Source organism: Carassius auratus, chromosome 32, assembly GCF_003368295.1.
Source record: "Carassius auratus strain Wakin chromosome 32, ASM336829v1, whole genome shotgun sequence".
Classification (NCBI taxonomy): domain Eukaryota; kingdom Metazoa; phylum Chordata; class Actinopteri; order Cypriniformes; family Cyprinidae; genus Carassius; species Carassius auratus.
The window spans coordinates 28,530,007-28,552,610 of record NC_039274.1 but is presented as its reverse complement, the minus strand read 5'-3'; the positions used below and the strand labels follow the sequence as shown (position 1 = coordinate 28,552,610).

General features: G+C 35.8%; 1 protein-coding gene across 2 annotated transcripts in view; it reads right to left on the bottom strand.

The window, feature by feature from the left end:
- LOC113052010 (cell migration-inducing and hyaluronan-binding protein-like) overlaps positions 1-22,604 on the bottom strand; it is a 112,228-nt gene that overhangs the window by 12,886 nt on the left and 76,738 nt on the right. For both annotated transcript variants that reach the window (XM_026216252.1, XM_026216253.1), the window contains 10 exons: positions 16,397-16,566; positions 12,964-13,173; positions 10,085-10,290; positions 8,086-8,155; positions 7,707-7,835; positions 6,452-6,537; positions 6,033-6,164; positions 4,341-4,376; positions 3,933-4,088; positions 560-740 (listed from right to left, as the gene is read on the bottom strand). In XM_026216252.1, the coding sequence (XP_026072037.1) occupies positions 560-740; positions 3,933-4,088; positions 4,341-4,376; positions 6,033-6,164; positions 6,452-6,537; positions 7,707-7,835; positions 8,086-8,155; positions 10,085-10,290; positions 12,964-13,173; positions 16,397-16,566 (1,376 nt within the window). The remainder of the gene's footprint in view (positions 1-559; positions 741-3,932; positions 4,089-4,340; positions 4,377-6,032; positions 6,165-6,451; positions 6,538-7,706; positions 7,836-8,085; positions 8,156-10,084; positions 10,291-12,963; positions 13,174-16,396; positions 16,567-22,604) is intronic.

Below are 22,604 nucleotides of genomic sequence, written 5' to 3'. Positions count from 1 at the left end.
CTGGTTAATTAAACACTATAAAGCAAAAGTTAAACAAGTATTATTATAACATTATCTTTTAAAATGTATGACTTTAAATTCTGATTTGGATGAGCCTAAAATTAAAATAAAATAAAAAATAACAGTTTGTTACATTTATATTAGTTCTCTGCCTTGACTTGTTTGGGATGCATGGCTCTTATATCTTGAAATATATTAAAGCTATGCTGTGCACTTATAGAAATATATATCATAAATCACAAAAATGCTCAAATATTTATTTTGGCATTCAGTATGCACTGCCACACAATCCTAATCAGATCTGTGCTTTAGACTTCGCAGCCAATGAAGCTTCATATCTGACTATTGGAAGTGACAGGAAGGTGGGAGAGATGTGATTATAACAACCTCTGTCAGTGAGGAGACGCTCTAAAATGTTATAATCCTCTTTGACAACCTGCACAGAATCAATCAGAGTTCCTGGAATAGCTCAGAGCACAATGAGTGCTGACATATATTTTGCCACAGGGGTCACAAAGATCTGGACGATACGGGACAGAGCTCGAGGGGCGGCGCTTACTGGGACTTCATCGAAGGTGATGTCTGTGACGTTGTTATTCGGGCAGCTCTGCCACGAGTTGTTCAGGCGGAAGCCAAAAGCGCTGGTGTGTCGCCCGTCCAGAGCAATGAATTTGCGGAAGGTGCAGCTCTGGATGTTGATTGGTCCGTCGTAGATTTGCATTCCACGAATGGGGAAGTTCCTGCAGGGTAGAGGGCAATGACAACCATGAACTGGAACTGCACTCATCAAATAACATCCAGGATGGGACACTTGCTCCATGTGATGCGATGGACAGTGGACAGTTTCAAATATGAACTGAGAAAAACATTTACAAAATCAACAGAAATGGTATTTTCTGAGAAACTAGATGCACTAAATTAAAAATGACAATTTATTAGCATTTTTGTATTATAAAGTGTATTTTAATACCTTGAAAATGTATTTTTACTCTATTTTTTTAAATAATTTTGTTATGTACTTTTTCATGTAGAGTTAGTAATGTTTGTAGTTTATTTTTTTATCTTCAGACAGTAATTTTAGTAATTCAACCTAAGCATATTTTATTGATTTTTCATCCAATATTCATATATGATTTATTTTAGCTTTATCTCAATTACATTTTTTAATAGTTTTGCTTTAATGATAATAACAGTGAATTGAATCACAAATTGTTTTTGTTTTTGCCTTGTCTTGAGAAAGAAAGAAAAAATATTGAAATGACTTTTTACTGTTATTGTTGTTATTAATAAGAATATTATAATATAATATTAATAATGATAAATATGAATAATAAATAAAATAAATAAATAAGAATATTATATTTATTGATTCTTTTTATTAATTATTATTTAGGTTACATTTATTTAAATTTTAGCATTAGTTTATACTTATTTCCAATTAGTAACTTTTGTGATTCAACTTAAACTAATTTCAGTTATTTGCCAATTGCACACTTTCTCGTTGTTGTTTGATTTTTTTCCATCGAATATTTACATTTTATTTTGTTACATTTTTAGTTAACAGTAATCTCACCCTGTTTTGAATAACAAAATAAAGACTTGTGCATTCATACAATATACATTTTTGCCTTGTCCTGAGATTTTTTTTTTTTTTGACTAAGTTACATTTTTACTGTTATAATAATAATAATAATAATAATAATAATATATATATATATTTTTTAACAAGACAGAAAAGATTAACGTATGACTTTTTGGGGTTTGGAACAGTTATAAGGACTAAAGCTGCTCTTCATCTTTCTATTTTCTTCCTCATTTTGAACATTTATAACATGCACTCCCAGAAGTGGAAACTGGCCAAACTTGGCATGCATGATGGGTCTGGGGTTAATTGCATTTTCTTTCATTTTGGGATGGATGGGATGTATGGCTACCTAGCAACTAGAGGTTACATTTTCAATATTTAAAATGCCCACTGCCCTGTCTGAGTTAAAAATTCCACAGTCAGTGTTAAGAGTAACACATTTTCCCAAGGGACCCAGGAAGTTTTTTTATGCTTATTTTTTCTCATCATCTGCTTATAAGATGGCAATTTTTTTTTTTTTTAATTATGTATACATATATATGGCATCTTTGAATAGCCAGTATAAGTTTGCAAAAGTTAAACAGATGCATTTTTTGGAATGTATTTTTTTATTAAAATGCAAGCTTGTCAATGCAAATGAAAAAAGGTCGACTTTATAAATGTGTAGTGAATTTATAAATAACAACTGGTACAAAATTGCTATTTTGTTTGAATCAGCTGTTTTTGCTCATCTATTTGGAACCACTATTGTGGTTCTAATGTGGCTTATCATTTCTACAAATGGCTGTTCCTTTAAGAGAACAATTAAAATGATAGTGATGGCTGAACTGTCAGATTAAAGTTCTTTTCTACAATCTAAAAGAATAAAGCTTGAAGTTTAAAGAAGGCACCTGACACTTTTCAGAGAAAAGTGTTCAGTTTGACTCATGGGTGCAATAAAAATGATTGTAAAAGTGTTTTAGCATTCATTTTTTGTACACATCCACACAAAATCCAGCATGTTCTATAGCAATAGAAGCCAGAATATAAAGTGACAGATGTTGAGCTGCAATATTACAGATGAAAGTCAAGCACATGAAATCCTCAAGCCCTGTCAGGTTTAAAAGAGTCTAGTGAGACGTCAGAGAAAACAAAGTAAAAGATGAAACTTTGGATTGATTTCTTCCCAATTGTAAACAGAACTCACTAAAGATATTTCATCTTTACAGCAATTTCCTCTACTGACTGGATTACACTAATTAAGGCTTGCAGCTATTTATTTTGCTATTTCGTTTATTGCAGGTGTAGCAGAAACTACACATTTCACCTTCAGTCAAAATTACTAAAATTGGCTTTTTTTACTTTCTGAAAGGAATAGTTCACCCAAAAAAATTAAATGTACTTACTCTCAGGTCATCCAAAATGTAGATTAATTTGTTTCTTTATGGAAACAAATTTGGAGAAATGTATCATCACATCACTTGCTGACTAATGATTCCTCTGCAGTGAATGGGTGCCGTCAGAATGAGAGTCAAAACAGCTGTTAAAAACATCACAATAATCCACAAGTAATTCACACTACTCCTGTCCATCAGTCACAAGTCCATCTCGTGAAGAGAAAAAGCATGTTTATTAGAAACAAATACATCGTTAAGACTTTTTAACTTTAAATCTTTGCTTCTGTGGCTAAAAAAGGCTTTGAGTCCACAATCCATGATAATGTTTTCTCCAGTGAATAAGCCCATCCCCTGTTGTCCTCTCACATCAAAGTCCACCCAGATTTTTTAAGAACTGTTTTGGACTGTTTTTGCTTGTAATCAGTGCTTGGTCTGTGCATATTTCACTCCTGATTCAGCAATATCATGGATAAAGGACTTGTAATATAGCCATTAAAAACGCATCTTACTTTCTTACAAACTTCACAGATTGATGGACTGGAGTGGTGTGGATTATTATGATGTTTTGTTAAGATGTTTGGACTCTCATTTTGACGGCACCCATTCACTACAAAGGATCCAGTGGTGAGCAAGTGATGCAATGCAAAATTCCTCCAAATCTGTTTGTCTTACATTACTCCTTTTTGATATTTTGAATATTTCAACCCATCTCGATCCACTCTTTATGATCCAATCAATTTCCAATCAATTGATCTTGATGCATATGAATGCCATATAAAGACATATTAACAGAAGTAAATACATTTTAATTGCAAATTCATAGTGATTTTTCTCTTTGCAAAGCCACCGGAATGATCAAATATTTCCCTGGAAACCTTAGTTCACACTTCCACACCATTCACAACACTTTTAAATAGTGTTTTACAGTGCAAAAACAAGATAAATGGTAAACTGGGGTTCACAACACTCACACTCCTCTGGGCAGAGACCTGCCGAGATGATCGGGGCCGCCCGGACCCCAGGTTTGATCGTTCAAGTCAGGCATCCCTCTGTTCCCGCTCTCTCCCACAAAAAGAGAGTTCTTCACCTCCTGACGGGAGCCGTCGTCATCCGGGAAGGTTCCTCCACTACGCTCGAACACAGAAGCACAAAGTGAGAAAAACCTTTTGAAAATGTACACATTACTCACCAGTAAATTACTTTCACATTCCCAGAAAAGCCCGGACTCCCTCCCTGCATCTTAAGAAGTCATTTTCCAATTACAGGCACTATAATGAATTCAGCAAATATGAACACATTTCATTTTTAGACTGCTGAAATGTGTGCTAAGAAAATAATAGAATATAGAATAAAGGGAAAATGGTGATTAGCGAGTTTACCTGGCGAGAGTCAGGCCGATTCCATTATCAGCGAACCTGCGTGCAATTAAGATGAAGGAACATGTCAACGCTGACCGCAATAACTCTCAACAGATTCGAGAGTGCAGACAATCACAACTGACAAACAAGCATAAATCTATCAGAGATGCACAAAAGAATGATAATTTATTTGCCAACTTTACTGACGCTATGTTTAATAACTCACAAGCAAATCATTTTTATTTTAAAAATGTAGTGCATTTAAATAATCGATTTTAATGAAGCCGTTCAGTGGACATTGCATTTTGTAAGTGATATTTGATGCATGCATCATTAATTCAGACAGTAAACATTTATTTGGAAAAAATAAATAAATATGCTGTTAAGATAATGAAATAATGACATAAATGCCAGTGAAGAAAAAAACTCAACTCAACTCAACTCAACTCAGTGGTAGAGCATTGCGTTAGCAGCACAAAAGGTTGTGGGTTCAATTCCTGGATGCACTGTAAGGCCTGGTTCACACGGGACGATTTTAAAATTGTCGGCAGATTTTCCAAACCTGAGAGACCCCACACACGGCGATAAAAAATCACGGGTCTAACAGTTTTGGTCGCTCCGTGTGTGGTGTGCAGCCACACGGCAATATCAACACATCACACACGAACCGATTTGACTCCCGAGCATTCCCAGGTCAGACGGGAAATCTCGCAAAATCCCTCGAGATCAAACGTGACTTTAGAGTAAACAATCATGGCGGACGAAGAGGATGCAGTGGCCATAGTTTGTGCTTTGTTTTTAACGGGAAAAAAAACATAAGAAAAACAAGAAAAGGCGATGGTCAAAGAGGTGGAGACAACGCGAGCATGGACTATACTTGCTATATCATAATATGGAGGAAAGTTGTTGTTTTATCTCATAGAAATGTTGTTACGTACTACACAGATTAATAACCGTTGAAATAAACGTTCATATATTAGTTTCCATGTACTCTGGTGGACTGCAGTTGTGGATGTAGTTATGCCCATCGACTTTATTTGTATTTGTTATATTATATACGCCGGCTGTTTTGATTTTGTTTCCGGGTACTATCACTGCCTCGTCACCTCGCTTTCTGATTGGCTACACGCCACAGTCCACAGGCTGCGTGATTGTTTGTCCTCGGGGGACACCACACACGAGAAGAAATCGGGCAAAATAAATCCAACATGTTGGATATCCCCGATTTGAGATCGGAGCGGTCCCGACATTCTTCCGAGCAGAGGAGATTAGTCTTAACACACCACACACGGCAGGAATATTTGATCAGATTATTTTACGATAATCGGAGCATCCTAAGATTGTCGGAAGGGCTGAATCGGGGCTAAAATCGGCCCAATTATCCTGCCGTGTGAACCAGCCTTAAGTCACTTTGGATAAAAGCGTCGGCATAAATGTAAATATAAACTTAACTGAACTGAACTAAAATAAAACTCAACTTAAATATGCTGTTAAGATAATGAAATAATGACATAAATGCCAATGGAAAACTAAACTAAACTCAACTCAACTCAACTTAACTTAACTTAGGCTCAGTGGTAGAGCATTGCGTTAGCAGCACAAAAGGTTGTGGGTTCAATTCCTGGATGCACTGTAAGTCACTTTGGATAAAAGTGTCTGCATAAATGTAAATATAACTGAACTAAAATAAAATAAAATAAAAATAACACTTACTGGCAATCGTCCAGCCAAACGTCTCCTCCTCTTAGCCATGCACCATGGTCCTGATTCTTGTAGGCCACAAAATGATGGATCAGAGCAGGAACTCTTGGTTTGAAGGGGTCTGCATCCTGGTGTGGGCCGTACCTGCCAATTAAAAAAAGGCTTGGCATGAATGCAAAAAAACTGGCTAAATGATATAGTTTATTGTCCCTTCTAAAAAGACCAGAATGCCACACTGAGTACCAGCACAGTGATGTTATGAACGAAGCAAGTGTGCTGGTTAGCTAGCAGCATGATCTTTGTGGGTGTCAAAGATGAGGTATACTGGGTTCAGAAGACTTGAAAAATACAGCACTGGTCATACAGTATGTACTACTTCTGACAAACTTTTGTGAGTTTTATCATTTCGGTAAGAAACTGCAAATGCCAACCTCGCTCCTACGAGGGAGAGGTAGGGTCTCTTGTCCTTCGCGTTAGCCTCAGTCGTCTTTACTCCGTGATCGAGGATCATCCCCGCCTACCATAATACACAAACAAAACATGAGTGTCATGCTACACCCTAATTAAAATACTGATATATACAGCAATTGGTTCACTCTTTATATATGTACTTTTACATTACACTGGAGAACTGTTTAAAATTAACTAGGGAAGGCATATCAAAATAAAATAAAAACTAAATTAAACATAGACTTTCCCTTATACTCTATCAGTCATTACTCTGGGGTCAGTAAGATTTATTTATTTATTTAAGGAATTAATGCTTTTATACATCAAGGATGCTTTAAAATGATCAAAAGTATAGATTTTCTTTTATTTCAAAATAAATTCTGTTCCCTTTCTAGTACTTCAAAAAAAAAAACGTATAAGAAAGATCCAAGAAGTACAACACAAATTGCTTACATGTAGCTGTTTAAAGGTGACACTAAAGATATTTATAATGTTGCAAAATATTATTACCGTATATATACAAATCTATTTCTACAAAAATATTAAGCAGCATAACTGTTTTCAGCATTGATAATAATAATAATAATAATAATAATAATAATAAATGTTTCTTGATCTGCAAATCAACATATTAGAATGATTTCTGAAGGATCATGTGACACTGAAGACTCACAGGAATTATTACATTTTAAAATGTCTTCAAATGGAAAACAGCTATTTAAAATTTGTAAATAATTGTATAATTTTACTGTATTTTTTATTAGCCTTGATGAGGAGAAACTTTTTCAATTACATAAAAAATATATTTTTCCAAAAAACAAAAAACAACAACACCAGATTACATGCAAAAAATACATAAATAAAAATACATCTCGGTTTTCCTCACTGTAAGAGCTTGCTATCATAAAGATAAGTTGCACTGTACTGAGGATGGTACTGTATTTCAGCACAAAAGCACCAACCCCGGATTCCCCAACCCTTAAATCATGTTTTACTAAAGGGCTAAGTAGCTAGCAGCTCAAAATGAATTATATTTCAATTATGGTGGCCGCACTGAGAATGACGCCATAGATTACAGCGGGAGGGCGAGAGAAAACGTTCGCTTCCACAACAAGATCATCAATCTCAAGCATCGGCCTTTTAATGGTGTATACAGAGAGAGGTGCTAGCGGCATCTATATCTCCAGTGCCATGGCCCACTTTCATTCACGATGACACACACACACACACACTCACCCTGTAATTGGAATGAGCTCTGTTATTAATGAACAGCCCCATGGGTGTATGTTCGGACTTGCCAGGGGAGTACATGCCCTCTGATGGACCGGTGGGGACATGGTGGAAAATGAACCAGAATCCTGTTTCCTGCAAGACCACACACACACACACACACACACACATACACATTACATGTGCATGGAGACGGTGCTAATGGCCGTCCTAATGACACAAAACGAATTGAGAATGAGCTCACAGCGGTATAGAAAAAATATCCGCGGCTAAGCAGCACACGGCGCTGTATGATCCATCACAAATAAGCATGGTAGGTGCACAGGAGCCGGTGAGATACAGTGGCACCATCAATCAGAGACATCGATGTGGTAACGAGACTAACCTCGGATCCGGCCGCGGCACAGTTGATGAGATTGTTATTGGGGTTAGCCATCCAGAAGGTGGAGGTGGCGCTGAGAAAGAGAGAGAAGGACACTGATTAGATTGTACGGCTTCTTATTGCTGCCCAATTCTGCCGCCACAAACATAAACAAACACGGCTGACATTTAGCACATGTCCATTTTTAACTTCACTGGAACCATATTCGCCTCTACTGTAACTAAATATGTGGAAAAAACACATGAGCGATTTATCCTTTTTCTGCTTGTGCCAATTTATTATTAACAGGAAAGGGAAATTGGTTGGGGAGAGAGACGTTAAAATGGGATCTGTCTGTCTATCCATCCATCCATGATGTGATACGAAAATCTTACTGCAATGTTTTAATGTGTGACTTAATCAGGAATGACTAAAGTGGTGATATTACAGGATCTCTGGCAGTGTCTTCCTCTATAATTTAAGAGCTATAAAGCTTCATCCTCTCTATTGACCGAATCTAAATGGTGCGTCGTTCATGCAATATATATGAGAGCAATTAGCAATTTAATGCAATTCAACTCCCTAATGCTTTGGAAGGCTCTTCGTTCCACATGCTACATGGAACTGGAATAAATGCATGCAAAAGGTGTTTGCATGAAGATAAAAATCCATGTGGGGGGAAAAAAAGCACCTGTTGCCTATTGACATTTTTGAGTGGCATTGGCAATGTTTTTAAGATGTGTAACTAGGCATTGTTAAAAATGAAGGATCTGATTCCATAAGTATTCACCTCATGCTAACGCTGCACACTTAACCACACTTCAAAGCAATTCCCAGCTCTGCGGCACAAATTAAACATATTTACTGTCAACACCAAATCCCGGTTTTCCCAACCCAGACAGTTTCACTGCCAGAGTTTAGCAGGGTTTCTCAATGTGGGGATGTTGTTATTTTAATTAGCAAAGACTATCCAAGGTTCTAAGAATGCGAGTGCATCTAAGGATAAAAATCATTACACAATAATGAGCTTGGGCGGAAACGATCTTCAGTGCAACCGCATGTTGTGAAGTTGCTTTCTGAAGAGGAAGCCTTGATTAAAGAATACCATAGTGAGAAAACAACTAAAAGAGGCATGAGTCAACAGAACGTAGCTACAGTAGTATAATGATCATGACAATGTTAACACTTAATGATATACAAAATTAGAGCTGCACAGTTTGCTGCATGACAGCCGTATTGCAGTTAGTATCACGCATACTGGAAATATGGCAATATGATAATTTAGCATTGCATTTATTAAATATAAAAGCAATAATAAATAGAATATTGCTTAGATATAAAAGATAAAAGAATAAACTAAACTAAACTAGGGTTGGTTTATGATTAGTTGGCTATTATCCAGTCATCCAAGAGCCATTTGGTTCCATGAAGTCAACTATTTAATGTATTTAATTAGTATTTATGTATATGTGCATATACAAATATATACATAAATTAGTCAACATCAGGGTTCTTATAGTTAACTAATAATACAACTATTAAAAACATTTTGTCATCTGAAATAAAGCTGAAATACAATAAAATGTAAATATTAGATTAAAAAAAAAAACATTTTATGAGACATTTTACATTTGAAAATGTTTTAAGGACTAAAATTAATAAACTGAATGAATAAAAACTAAAACTGGAAAACAAATTAAACCTAAATAGTAATATTTAAAAATAACAAAAAAAATATTAACAAAAGTTTTTTGAAATAAATTTGTAATAAATAATATTGTATTACATTAAACATAAAATACACAACATTATACAAAAATGTAATATTAATAGAGAATCAATTCTCATCTATAGCTATTTTATATATCTATTTTTAGTTTTTTTTAATCTTAATATTAGCTCGGGATTCCTAAGGAAAAATAGTTCTTTCTTTTGATTTTAGGGTGAAATATTCGTGGTTTCTTGAGATACAATCATCCACACCATCCTGTCCATGTTTATCTCTCTGGTCAGTGAGTTTTACCTGCAGTCCTGGCGTGGTTTGGCCACGTATCCAGGATAAGCTCCGTAGGTTATGTCACGGCACATCTTGCTGTCTCTGTCGGAGGGCAAAAGTGTGCTCGCCTTCACCAGCAGACCCAGACAATGGTCGAACATGTTCCTCTCCTCCGCTCCGTCCTCAGTGAAGAAACAGTGTCCTAAAGCATCATAGCCCACAACATCCTTCACCTACCGAGAAATTAAGAACATTAGACGACAGAAGATGAGGTACTAAAACTAACTAAAAGAAACCCAGTGACTCATAATTTACTCTTAAAATTAATCCGAATCAAAAAGGGAAGTAGAAGATCTTCATCTGTAAATATTTTTATACTGTATATATATATATATATATATATATATATTTGTGTGTGTGTGTTTGCGTGTCTGTGTTGGTTTTTTAGAATGTCTTACTTGTTTAAAAAATATATAATTTTGTGCATTTTTCATAATGAAACATTTAAACTGCTATAAATTATAATAAAGAATTTAAAATCTGTGTAGATATATGTTTTGTTTTTTAGAATGTTTTACTTGTTTAAAAAATATTATTTTGTGCCTTTTTAATAATAATACATTTAAACTTCTATAACTTATAATAAAGAATTAAAACTATGTATATATATAGTTATGTATTTTAGAATGTTTTACTTGTTTAAAAAATATTATTTTGTGCCTTTTTAATAATAATACATTTGAACTTCTATAACTTAAAAGCATTTAACATTTACTACAGTTGACTTTTTTAACAGTTTACTACTCTATGCTTGCAAAATGGTTAACAGGTAATAAATGGATCATAACTATTCCATAAATATAATTTGTTACCATAAAATATCATAAAAATACAAAATATTACTTAAAAGAATAAAAAAACTAAAATACAGCAAAAAAAAAAAAAAAACTAGATTTTTGACCGCCACAGTATAGCACACAAGTTGTATGGACAACTCTTATTTTGCTCTTTTGAAGCATTTCAGTTTGAAACCACATCCACAAAGTTTGGACATCCATCCATCCAACATCTCCTTATGCATGTCATGAAAGAAACAAACAGGTTTTAAAAGTGAGTAAACCATGACAAAATCCTCATATTTTCTATTCCATCATGCGGTGCTCATGGTCACCTACAACTCAACATAAAAAAACAAGATATTTCCATAAAAGATGCCAGCTATCTTCTCTTTTCGAGCACCAGCTGTGAATACACATTTGTAAAAGCCTGAGGTGAAGCTGAAATGCTGCACGTTTTGCCCCCACATACAACGCTGATGGAAACATCATCCCCTCAATGAAAGCTGGCAAACAAAACTCGGTTTTCGGGACTGAAAGCAATCCCATGAATCCTTTCAAAGAAATAGGTGAATTGCAAACTACCTCAGTGTGTAATACAACCACCGCTGGGCTGAAGAACATTTAGCATTGTTAAACGTATTAGAGGCAACCTTCGTCAAAGAGTTATTCACGTCAGAGCTCTGAGGTTGGTGCGGCCCCCCCACTGGCTCCGAAATAAAATCATAGCATGCTATCGTGAACAAATAATGTGGCTTTTCTGTACTGTAACCTTTCACCTCGTCTCCTGTGAAGAAAATAAAGCAGCTTACAGCAGCGCTCCTGCATCTTTGAGAAGCGTTTGAACAGCAGCTCCGCACTTTTTAGAAAATAAGCCAAGGACGGACTGCAGTGCAATAAATTACAGATTCATATTCCAGCTCTGTTGAGCTCTGACAAAGCATATTTCATATAACTAAATAGAGTCAAATGAAGCCAAGTACTCAGCTCCTGTATGATGTAAACGATACTGGAAAATCTGCTGGTTGGCATCAGTACCAGCAAAACACCTGGATATCATGCAAGTGTGAAACAGAAAGCCTAGTTTGTCAATTACAAGGTTTTGACTATTGGGTTTAGTTTCCTGACTAGCCTGTTTTCCATTCCTGAAGCTTCAATGTAAGTCTTGCAAAGAGTGCAGGGGTGCGGCCTGTCAATCAAAATCAGACAGATGATTGACAGCTAGAGATCACTAAGAATTGAGGAGCAGCTAATGCAGGAAGACACTGAGCCATATTCTAGATTGCAGAAGTTTTTCAGGATTCATCTTTTCAGCCTTTCTGCTTTTGGCTTGTATTAAACTACTAGTCTTGGTTACGTAAAAGGGTTACAAAACTCAATTCAAAATATATTTTACAAAAATAAGTATTTTACATTTATAGAGATAAAAACATTGCTTCTCAAGTACATGTATTTTTGATTTAAGGATTTATATTTTAAAAAATGTCTTCTCTCAAGTACATTTATCAAGGATTTTAAGATATTCATGCAAAATTTTAAAAAATGTTAGCTTTTCAACTCTGCATTTATCTAGTTTTAAGGGTGATTAGATATTTATACAAATCCATCCATCCACATTGTAAACTTTTTCTTAAACTACTGTGCTTTTCCATCCAATAACATTCCCCATTATTGGGATTTATTTGTCATACTTCATTGGAAAATTGTTTGCCAGCCCACTAGATTACTTTATGCTTAAAGCAAAAAAAATCAAAAAAAATAATTGTCACTTTGTTACGTAAAACTTAATTCAAGATAGATTATCTGAAAAGCCTTATCTTATGGTATTTGGATTCTCAAATAATTGTATCTTCTTTTATGGATGTTTAGATATTATTTACTTTTCAGTGAATTTTCAGTGAATTATTTTTCCCAGTAGTTGGGAAATTAAGTGTGGAAATTAAGGGAACGATAAATAAAAGATTCCATTTGATCAAAATCAAGAACTAAAGATTCCATTCCATTAATTTAGCAGCAGAGACTCATTATGGATGTCTTCAAGCACACATAACCTGTGCCCCTGAAACTCACCAGCAGCCCGTTGGTGCCGTGGATGGTGACGCAGCGGGAGAAGGTGTGATGAATGGACAGGTCTTTCACGTAAGTTGGCGAGTTGTAGCCTCCCTTCTCATCCACGTCCCCGTTCATATGGAAGTGGACGGGGTAGTGTCCCATAGACTGCTGCCCCATGTGCTTTAACTCTACCCCTTCCATATGCACAGAGAGGAAACCTCGCTCCACCTGAAGAGTAAAACATAAGAGATAGGAATATGACACTCTTTTGTGCTATTTTTGACTTGGACAATGATATTCATATCTGTCTTTGGGGCTACTATTTTTTTACTTGTTACTTGCATGTCATGTGATATGGAAGCTTGTCCCTTCCACAGGATAAAAAAAAGACAAATATAATCGCAATGTTTTATCTCACAATTCTTCCTTTTTTTCTCTCGCAATTTTGAAAAAAATAGTAAAAAACTGCATGATATAAACTCAGAATTGCCAGATGTGGAAATAGAAATCTGAGAAAAACATCTCAGAATTGGCTTTTTTCAAAAGTCGCAGTTAATTTTTCTTTTTTACTTATAAAAAATGTAGAGGAAACGTGTTTCCATATACGTGACCGTAAACTGACATCAGAAAGCAAACCATGAACATGCAAGTGTGTTGATAAATTATTGAAAAATTAACTTAAAATCATGAAAGTACTTCAATGTAAATAAATAAATAAATAATTAAAAAATCAAATTTGCTAATTAAAGATCACTGGAGTAATTTTTACAAGAAAATATTATTTCAACATTTCTACTTCAATATGTCATGTTATTCATTGAGTTACTTGACATTTCTTTGTAATTACTATTCTTTGTGACATTTACTAGCAATTTCTGAGTGAAAAAAAAAGATGGTTTATACACTTTCTTTTCCAAGTAATTATTTTATGTCAAAGGGGTTCAGCTGAAAAAAAAAAAAAAACTTTTAGAATCCCTGAAATAAAAAACAAAAGATTCCATTCATAATTTTTTTTTTAGCAGATACTCATTTCTGCTATTTTTTACTTTAATGGACAATGATATTAATATCCAGGTTGGGTGATCCCATCAGGGTCTATGCAAGTTGTACTCCTTAATATGGAAATTCAAAATCTGAAACTCGAGATTCTAGATGAAGGAACATCAAAAGTGAGAAATGTAAATATCGTAATCCTTTCAGAATAAGATTTGAGACGTGCATGCCAGTCTATGCATGAATATATGCACGGGCGGGATGTAAAGGTGTCAGATGGATTGATTTCCTCTCTTCTCTCGTTCTCGCACATCTGGCAGAATGTTCACTTTTGGACTTCACGGCTGCCTTTTTTGTGACCTACATCAGATCGTTTCAAGTCAAAGTACTTTAAATATGCTGCACGTCATATCTGTGCAATGCAGTAGAATGCGAGTGAAAGGAAGATGATTTGATGGTTCCCAGGGGAAGGTGGCACACTTTGGCTCCAATTAATGTCTTTCATCCTTTTGGATGGCCAAATGTGCAATCTCATCCCCAACTTGACATTTCTCTAAATGTATCATAAATTAGATTAGCCTGGCAAATATCATAAGAATGTGACAGCACGGACACGGAAGGCAGTTTTTATGACCTCCCTTGTGGTTGAAAACCATAAACACAAGCTCAAATCGTCTGGTCGGATGTCAGTGGGTTCACTGCTCTAAATAAGCAGGCTGAACATGTTTTCAAATGGGTATGTGAGCGAAGAGCATTTTTTACTGACATGTTGACCCAAACATGGATACAGCTCTCATTAAATTACTGAGCTCATTCCAACCAAATAATTTAATAATTTATGAGCCCCTGTCAACAAATATTTTTGTTGTCGAATAGTCATTTCATCTCATGTGACCTAATGTAAAAGCCTGCAATAATATGGTTTAACCAGTGTGGCGCTGTAGAGCAAGACTGTAATTCAGCCTTCCCATGCAATCCATATGGTCATGCAAAATAAGACATTGATATGGGCTTTATACTGTAAGCACTTATAAACAACCAACATGCTAGTAATAGGCATGCTAATGAGCAACTAGTTAATAATGAGAATTGGTCCTTAAAATTAAGTGCTACCAAGCATTCTATTAGATTGCAAAATATACGAAAGAGTTAGAGATGCAAACTGGAAAATAAAACATGCCACTAAAGATTTTGATGGAAATATATCTGAGAAACTGTGTAGTCTCCTAATAAATCTGAGAAATACTGTCCACACTCCTGTCCAGTAGGTGTCAGCAATGCTCCTATAAGTTGGTTTTCCAGCCATCATTAAAACCAGAAGAAGAAGAAGAGGAGGCGTTTGGGAAAGTAAACTAAAAACTAAAATAAAATTAAAAACTAAAAAGAGGAAATGCTGTCATTTGTTGAAGCTCTTTTTCATTCTTTGAGGTAAAAAAAATTGATATAATCAAGCAGTCATTTACTGTTAGTCGTTTACTCTCCTGATGCTGCTGAACAAAATAAACACACAACAAATATGACAGTGGTGAGAAAACAGCAGTTAAGAAAGCATCTGATCTTAGGGATGTGGATTTTTACATCAGCTCTATGTACAGTATATATGAAAATGTATAGAGTATATATAACTCAATATTTTAATGAATTACAAAAGCTGAATAATCGACCAATGCCTACTGATTAATCTGTGAAATAATATGTGTTAATCCATTTATCGTTCTAATATTTTTAAGATTAATCGATTATCTAAATATTAATCTGTTTCTGCCCTAGCCTGGTTGCGGACTTGTTGCTAAAGAGTTTTTAGGATGTTTTAGCTGGTTTCTAGGGTGTTGTTAAACAGTTGCTTCTAGATGGAGACTAAAACTATAAACATTAAAACATTAATCAAAATAAAATGAACAAAAACGCAATGCCTCAAAGACATATATTATTTAAATGATACTCACTGTTGAGAGCCATTTGGATTTGGAAGGTTTAGTAAATGATGACCGATTTAATATTTTAGGGTTAATGTTATTTATTAGCAAGAAATAAAAGCGGTTTCCTCTCAAATTGAAAGACAGGATGACCCAGCTGTTGCACATGGAAATCTCTTCTTGAGTGGAGAAATGGGCCAACCTTCTGCACGACAGCGAAGGTGAGGAAGGGAAAGGAACAGTCAGATCTGGGCCAATTACTAGAGAGGCCAGACGCTTGAGTGGCCCCATCACACACACACACACACACACACACTGGCAGGCCCTTTGCAGGAACCAAAGGCAAAAAAAAAATATCCATTCTGCTAGTTTGACAGAGTGTTAATGTCTAGCTAGAGGTGCCATCGCTGTAATAACTCATTCTGAGGGTGTGAACATCCATGTTCGGATGAGCTAGTGCACTGATGCAGGCATAACAAGACAACTGTGGCTGCTGTTTAACAGAGAAATGTGTGTTTGAAGTGACAGGAGGGTCGGACTACCTTAAGATGTCCACCAAACGTGTCGAAGGAGAAGAACTTGCAGGCATCATTGCCGTAACATGTCGGCTCCATCTCGCCTCTGATCAAAATGTTGCGAGTCAGCAGTCCGACCTCTGCCCGCATGTCCACACCGTCCACCTCCTCCCCTATGTGAAGGTACGCTGGTTTACCTGTGTACGCACACAAAAATACACAATTTCATCACACCTACGCTATGTAATCTTTTATAATAGGTGCGTCCCAATTTGCATAATCATGTAGTATAAGAAGTGCATGTAGTGCATTCGGACTGAAAATTAGAAATAGAAAAGGTGTGTTTTAAATACCCAGATGATGCACTTAATTGATAAAAAAAAAAAAAGTGTGGAATGGTGCAGATTTCTTGTTCTTCACTGTCGCAGCTTTAATTATGTAATGAAGGGGAAGGAGCTGTTAAACTACAATGCTGAATGACATGAATGAAATAACCATATAAAATTAATTCACGACACATTTGAAAACAGTGCATAAGTACATAGTGTATATAAGAGATATACTAATAGATAGATAGATAGATAGATAGATAGATAGATAGATAGATAGATAGATAGATAGATAGATAGATAGATAGATAGATAGATAGATAGATAGATAGATAGATAGATAGATAGATAGATAGATAGCCCCCAGCCCTTCAATCAATCTCTGTCTGGTCTGTTTGTCTTCCTCCTTGCTCAGAAAAAGTCAGTCTCTCACATAATATATGAAGTTCTCAGAGTTTCTGGACACTACTAGTCCTGCAGCAGGACTGAGATCCGGCAGCTGGCATAGTGAGAAAAAGAGATTATGAGAGAATCAATACATGCAGAAATATTTGAGAGCAGAGAGAGAAAAATAATGGAGAGCAAGCGAGACAATTCTTGAGCTAACGTATATTTTGGGGGGGGATTTCATGCCTCAAATTGGAAATGGTGTAGAGGGACAGAGAGAAAGAGAGAGATGTGATTCCACTCTCAGACATTCTTCCTGTCTGACCCAGATAGCGGGCTGAAGAGACTCCAGGACTCAGAGCTCATCTGATAATCACAAACAGGGATGCCTAGATCTCTCGTTTCCCACAGTGTCTTCCTCCATCGGGTCCCGAGAGACTGGGTCATGTTGACAAATTGCTCCTCCTAATAGATGAGTTCCTCTCAATGCTCACTTATTCATTTTTAAAATGACTGCAGTCACTATACGGCTGGACCTTGAGTCTGTCGAACAATCAAGGGGGGCTTACAGATGTGTCTGGGACGGGAACAGGACACGGGAAAAAGAGACCCAGAGGAAAGAGGAAAATCATAAATGAGATCTCTTAAATATCTCAAATGCTTCTCCTAGGTGCATAGAGATCTTTGCAGAAGTCATCTGCTTCTCACATTTTCCTATATAAAATGCTGTTCTGTTAAAGACAAAGGGAAAATGCATAAAAATTGTGAAAATTGCTGTCTCCTGCCTGTTTACAGAGCCATTTATATGCATCATTTTTCACATCGTCTTTCACATCCCAAATCTTTGTAAAATAGTAATAAATAATGAGACAATGTAAATATCAGAAGATAACAGCCCTGTAGGAACATTTAAGGGTCCATAAAAATATAAAATTACCAATTAATTAATATTATTATATAATATAATGATCACACATTTTTTATTATATAATTCAAAATGTTTTTTGGGAAAAAAAAAAAAAAACGATTAAGCGCAACAAAATGTTCAACTATAGCCCCACAATTTCTAATCAAATTCTTCCTATTCACTTAATTGATAACTTGAGTTTCCTGAGCTATGAAATAAATGCTTTCGTGTTTCTAAAATGACGATGGATTTCATATCCCTGACCATTTTGATTTAAAAACAAACAGCAGCCTGCAGCTGCCTAATTGTTGCACGCCATGTTATTGGCTGCATGCTGATAAGATGAATGCCAATGTATTTCAATCACACAATTCAGCGTATCCGAGCACTTAGAATCACCCTCAAATGAGCTGACGGCCAGCTGGCACCAAACACACAGATGAGGAAAGGGTGAAAGTTCAGAACAAACAGGGGTCAACAGATTGAAAATGCTTCGCAGCCAGCAGTGGAGAAAATCCAACAGATGGGTCTATTTCCATCACCACACACACACACACACACACACACACACACACACAGAGTCACCTGCAAAAGCCCACTGAGTCAAATTTGACATCTCTGTAGTCAGTCTGAGCCATTGTCCAGCAGTTAGTGCATTTGCATTTGCACACAGTGAGCTTTGGTGCTCATGCAGGAGATAGGAGTATGAAACTGGCTCATTGCATTTTCCAGTTTACTAGACAGTGTTCCGGCTGGTTGCTAACACTTTGCTAAATGTTGACAGATTAAAATAAGTGTCATCAGTTCAACTGAATCAAAAATCATTCCAAAAGAATGATTCATTGACGATTCATCACATGCATTCAGATCCTAAAGAGAGTGTGAACAGATGAGGTGTTTTGAAAAATAGGATGGAATGCGATACACACATGCACACACTCATCCGGTCACTCCACATCCACACCAATACAACCAAATTACTTACACACTCCACCAAAAAACACCAACGCCTAATTCCCAGCCTAGCAAGAATACTCTCCACCCATCAACACCCAGCTAAATTACGCATGCACACAGAATGATGCTACATCAACATGATTCCCTTCACTTATGAACAAATGGAATGATCCAATCAGGGTGGGATGTTGGGTGGGTTTGGGCGAGTCTGACCCTCCTAATTAGAAGAATATTCTTGATTAAGTTCAGCTCTATCATCAGTATCTCTGACCTTTGTGGAAACTGTATGTTATTGCATCTGTTCAGTTGTTTAAATGGTCTGTTGTTTTAGCAGTGTGACTACTTTTGACAAGTGAACTTGACCTAGTTATGCATTAGTACTATACTGTAGATGGAATTTTGCTCCATATAAAAAATGTAAATATTTTATGGAAAGTGTTTTTTTTATATATATATTATAAATAAAATACAGATAATACACAATAAAAAACTAAAATAAAAATTATATATATATATATATATATATATATATATATATATATATATATATATATATATATATATATATATATATATATATATATATATATATAGTTTTTATATTATTTGTATTATAAAACAAAATAAATACAATTAAAATAACAAAAAATTAAAACTAAACTCATAAAAATGTCATTTTATAATATCAAATGTTTTATTTACAATATTACATACATTATTTATAATTTTAAAATATGACATTTTTAGAACTTACTTTAAACATTATGAATGTACAATGGTGTCCTATCACACAGGAGTTTGATTATGCCAACAAAGAAATATGTATACAAAATAAATCAGTTCCACCATTCAGTACTGAATAGGGTATATAATCATCATTTCTCTTGTTCTGTCTGCCATCTTCTTTCACTGAACGTATTGCAATGCATTCAGGGACTGTTTTCTACAAATATGCTCTAAAGAAGGCATCAAGGCAGACAGAATAATCATGCTGCCTACCATTCTGAACAGTCTTTTGTGTTGTAAGTGCACCTACGACGCCTTAAAACGCTTCCACTGTGTGATTCGCACACTTGATACAATCGGGCTCGTTTCTAACGCCGAGCGACACTCGTTCAGACAAACAAACACACGCATTCGCTCAGCTTGTGACAGCAATCTCCACAGACAACTGAAGAGGATTAAATGAGTTTCCTCAGGGCTGAAAAACTGTCTAATGGCTTGAAGTGAGAGAGCGTCCTAAACTTCCGCATCAGAGACAGAAACAGAGAGAGACAAGCTCTCGCCATCAATCTCCTGTGAGAGCATCATTAGCACCGTATCTGCAGCACGCATCTTTACATTTGTCGTGATGAATAGACCAGGCGCTTGGTTTTTATGACATCTTCGCTTGTTTGCCATCGCCCACGAGCGACACAAACCTGCTCTAATCGTGCAGGCAGTCGAGACAAATTACGACCCCAGCTGATAATGAATGCTCGACCTCTGCTCGCCAGAGGTCTTAGTGCGTGAACACGTGTGCATGCACACATCCAGGCCTTGATTCTCAAGCAGACATGCATTCGGTGCCATTAAGGTCTTAATGATGGGCCCTATTGAAAAATTACCCATTAAACACACACATTCACACACACACCGAACAACCAGGGGTTGCTGGCAGAGGAACCTACGTTAGCAGACTTTCAGAGTGGTTCGAGTAGTGTCCATCTTTAATTAGTGTGTGTGTGTGTGTGTGTGTGTGTGTATGTGTGTGTGTGTGTGTGTGTGTGTGTGTGTGTCCAAGTGACATGCACACAAGCTGAGCAGACCTCGACCTGTACTATTCAGCAACATCAGAGACATTTATATTTATATGTAGAGCAGCACATCATTATCTTTAATTCAGTTATAGAACAAACTGTGTCTGAAGTGAGACACTGCTTGCACATACACATATGGATTATTAGCAAAACACATCTTCATTAACACACTGCTATAGCTCATATACGTGTGATTAGTGATCTGAGCAAAACACTAACATGAAGTTATTAAGTCTGGTGTGTAACTTGTTCTGCACAGGCTGGGATACTTCAAATGAAGTGGTACATTTCTAAGCAATTAAAAAAAAGAAAAATTCTCACACAGACACACACACAACAAACTTATTCTGAAGAATGAAGCCAAGCCATAGAGTCCAGAATATTATCATTTGCTTATATTGCACAGAAATTGTTCAAATTAAGCACAGACTGTCATTTTGTAAGTGATTATGTCATATCTGTTTGTAAAATATTATATATATATATATATATATATATATATATATATATATATATATATATATATATATATATATATATATATACACACAAATAAATATGATGGAGATCTGCCACACAGTAGCTACAATTTATAAATGGGCTTTATTTATTATTTATTTATTTGTGCGGCAAATCAGCATCTTGGAATCATTTCTGAAGGACCGTGTGACACTGAAGACTGGGGTAATGATACTTTTTTTTATTATTATTTTATTTTTTATTTTTTTGATGTTCAGACTACAAACTTAAAGTGAACCTTAAAGTAACAGCAAATTAATGCATGCTATAAATGGCAAGCATCACTCATTTACTTCAGGATTTTATTCTTGATGCTTTTCTATACATGTATGCATTCATTCCTGTAGCTCAAATGGCACTAGAAACATCAAAGTCACAGTTTTGATTACCAAAGGATGCATGTACCGATAAAATGCAGAGCTTGAACGCACTATACTGTAAGTCACTTTAGATAAAAGCATAAGACAAATGCATTCATATACATCTATTCAGTGTGTGCCTTTTGATCTGATTTGTTTACTCAATATAGAATATGCGGTCCAGATGATGCCAGTCTCTATGCATTATAGACAATTATCATTTGGATGCATGACGCAGCTGAAAACCTTACAGATAAATATACTCACATTACGTAATCACGCATGTTGCATTATGACTTTGCAATGAAACAACATGTCAGCATTTTCAAAATGCAGTGTATTCAGCTAACTGTCATGGTTAAGACAATGTGATAAATACAATCGTCCAAGTGAATCAGCGGCATTTACCTGCACCCCAAGCCCCATAGACGTGTGCATTGACAGGAACAGACATTATTGGGGTTTATTAAACACCAGCTTTGTCTGATATCACTATGCTGTAGGAGCGAGGAACTGACTTGGCTCTTAAAATAGATCTGTCCTGTCTGCCGAACGGAGAGCTGCCACAAGAAATTATGAGGAGGCATGAAGATGAGGAATCAACGGTGGGACAGCTGGAAATGCTTTTAATGATGCTGAAACAGTTGTTTTGGAGAGAGACAGAAAGTGAGAGATGAAAAGATATATGAGAGGCTAAAAGAGACAGACAAAAAAAAGTGTGAAGTTTGGAAAACAACAACAAATTCAAAGCAACTCACACAGAAAAAGAGTTTGCCCGCACACACAAGCACATTTATCAGAAAAAAACCAGCTCCCATTAGGTGTTTTTAGGACTTATTCAATCATACATTTGTAAGGGATAATGGCTCTCTGTGTCCAGACAGTACAGACAGTCATTTCTTGGCAGAATTGCGCCGGTTATAATAGCAATGAAGGCATCAGGTGACACCAAGTTAAGGTTGTTGTACAACAACTGAG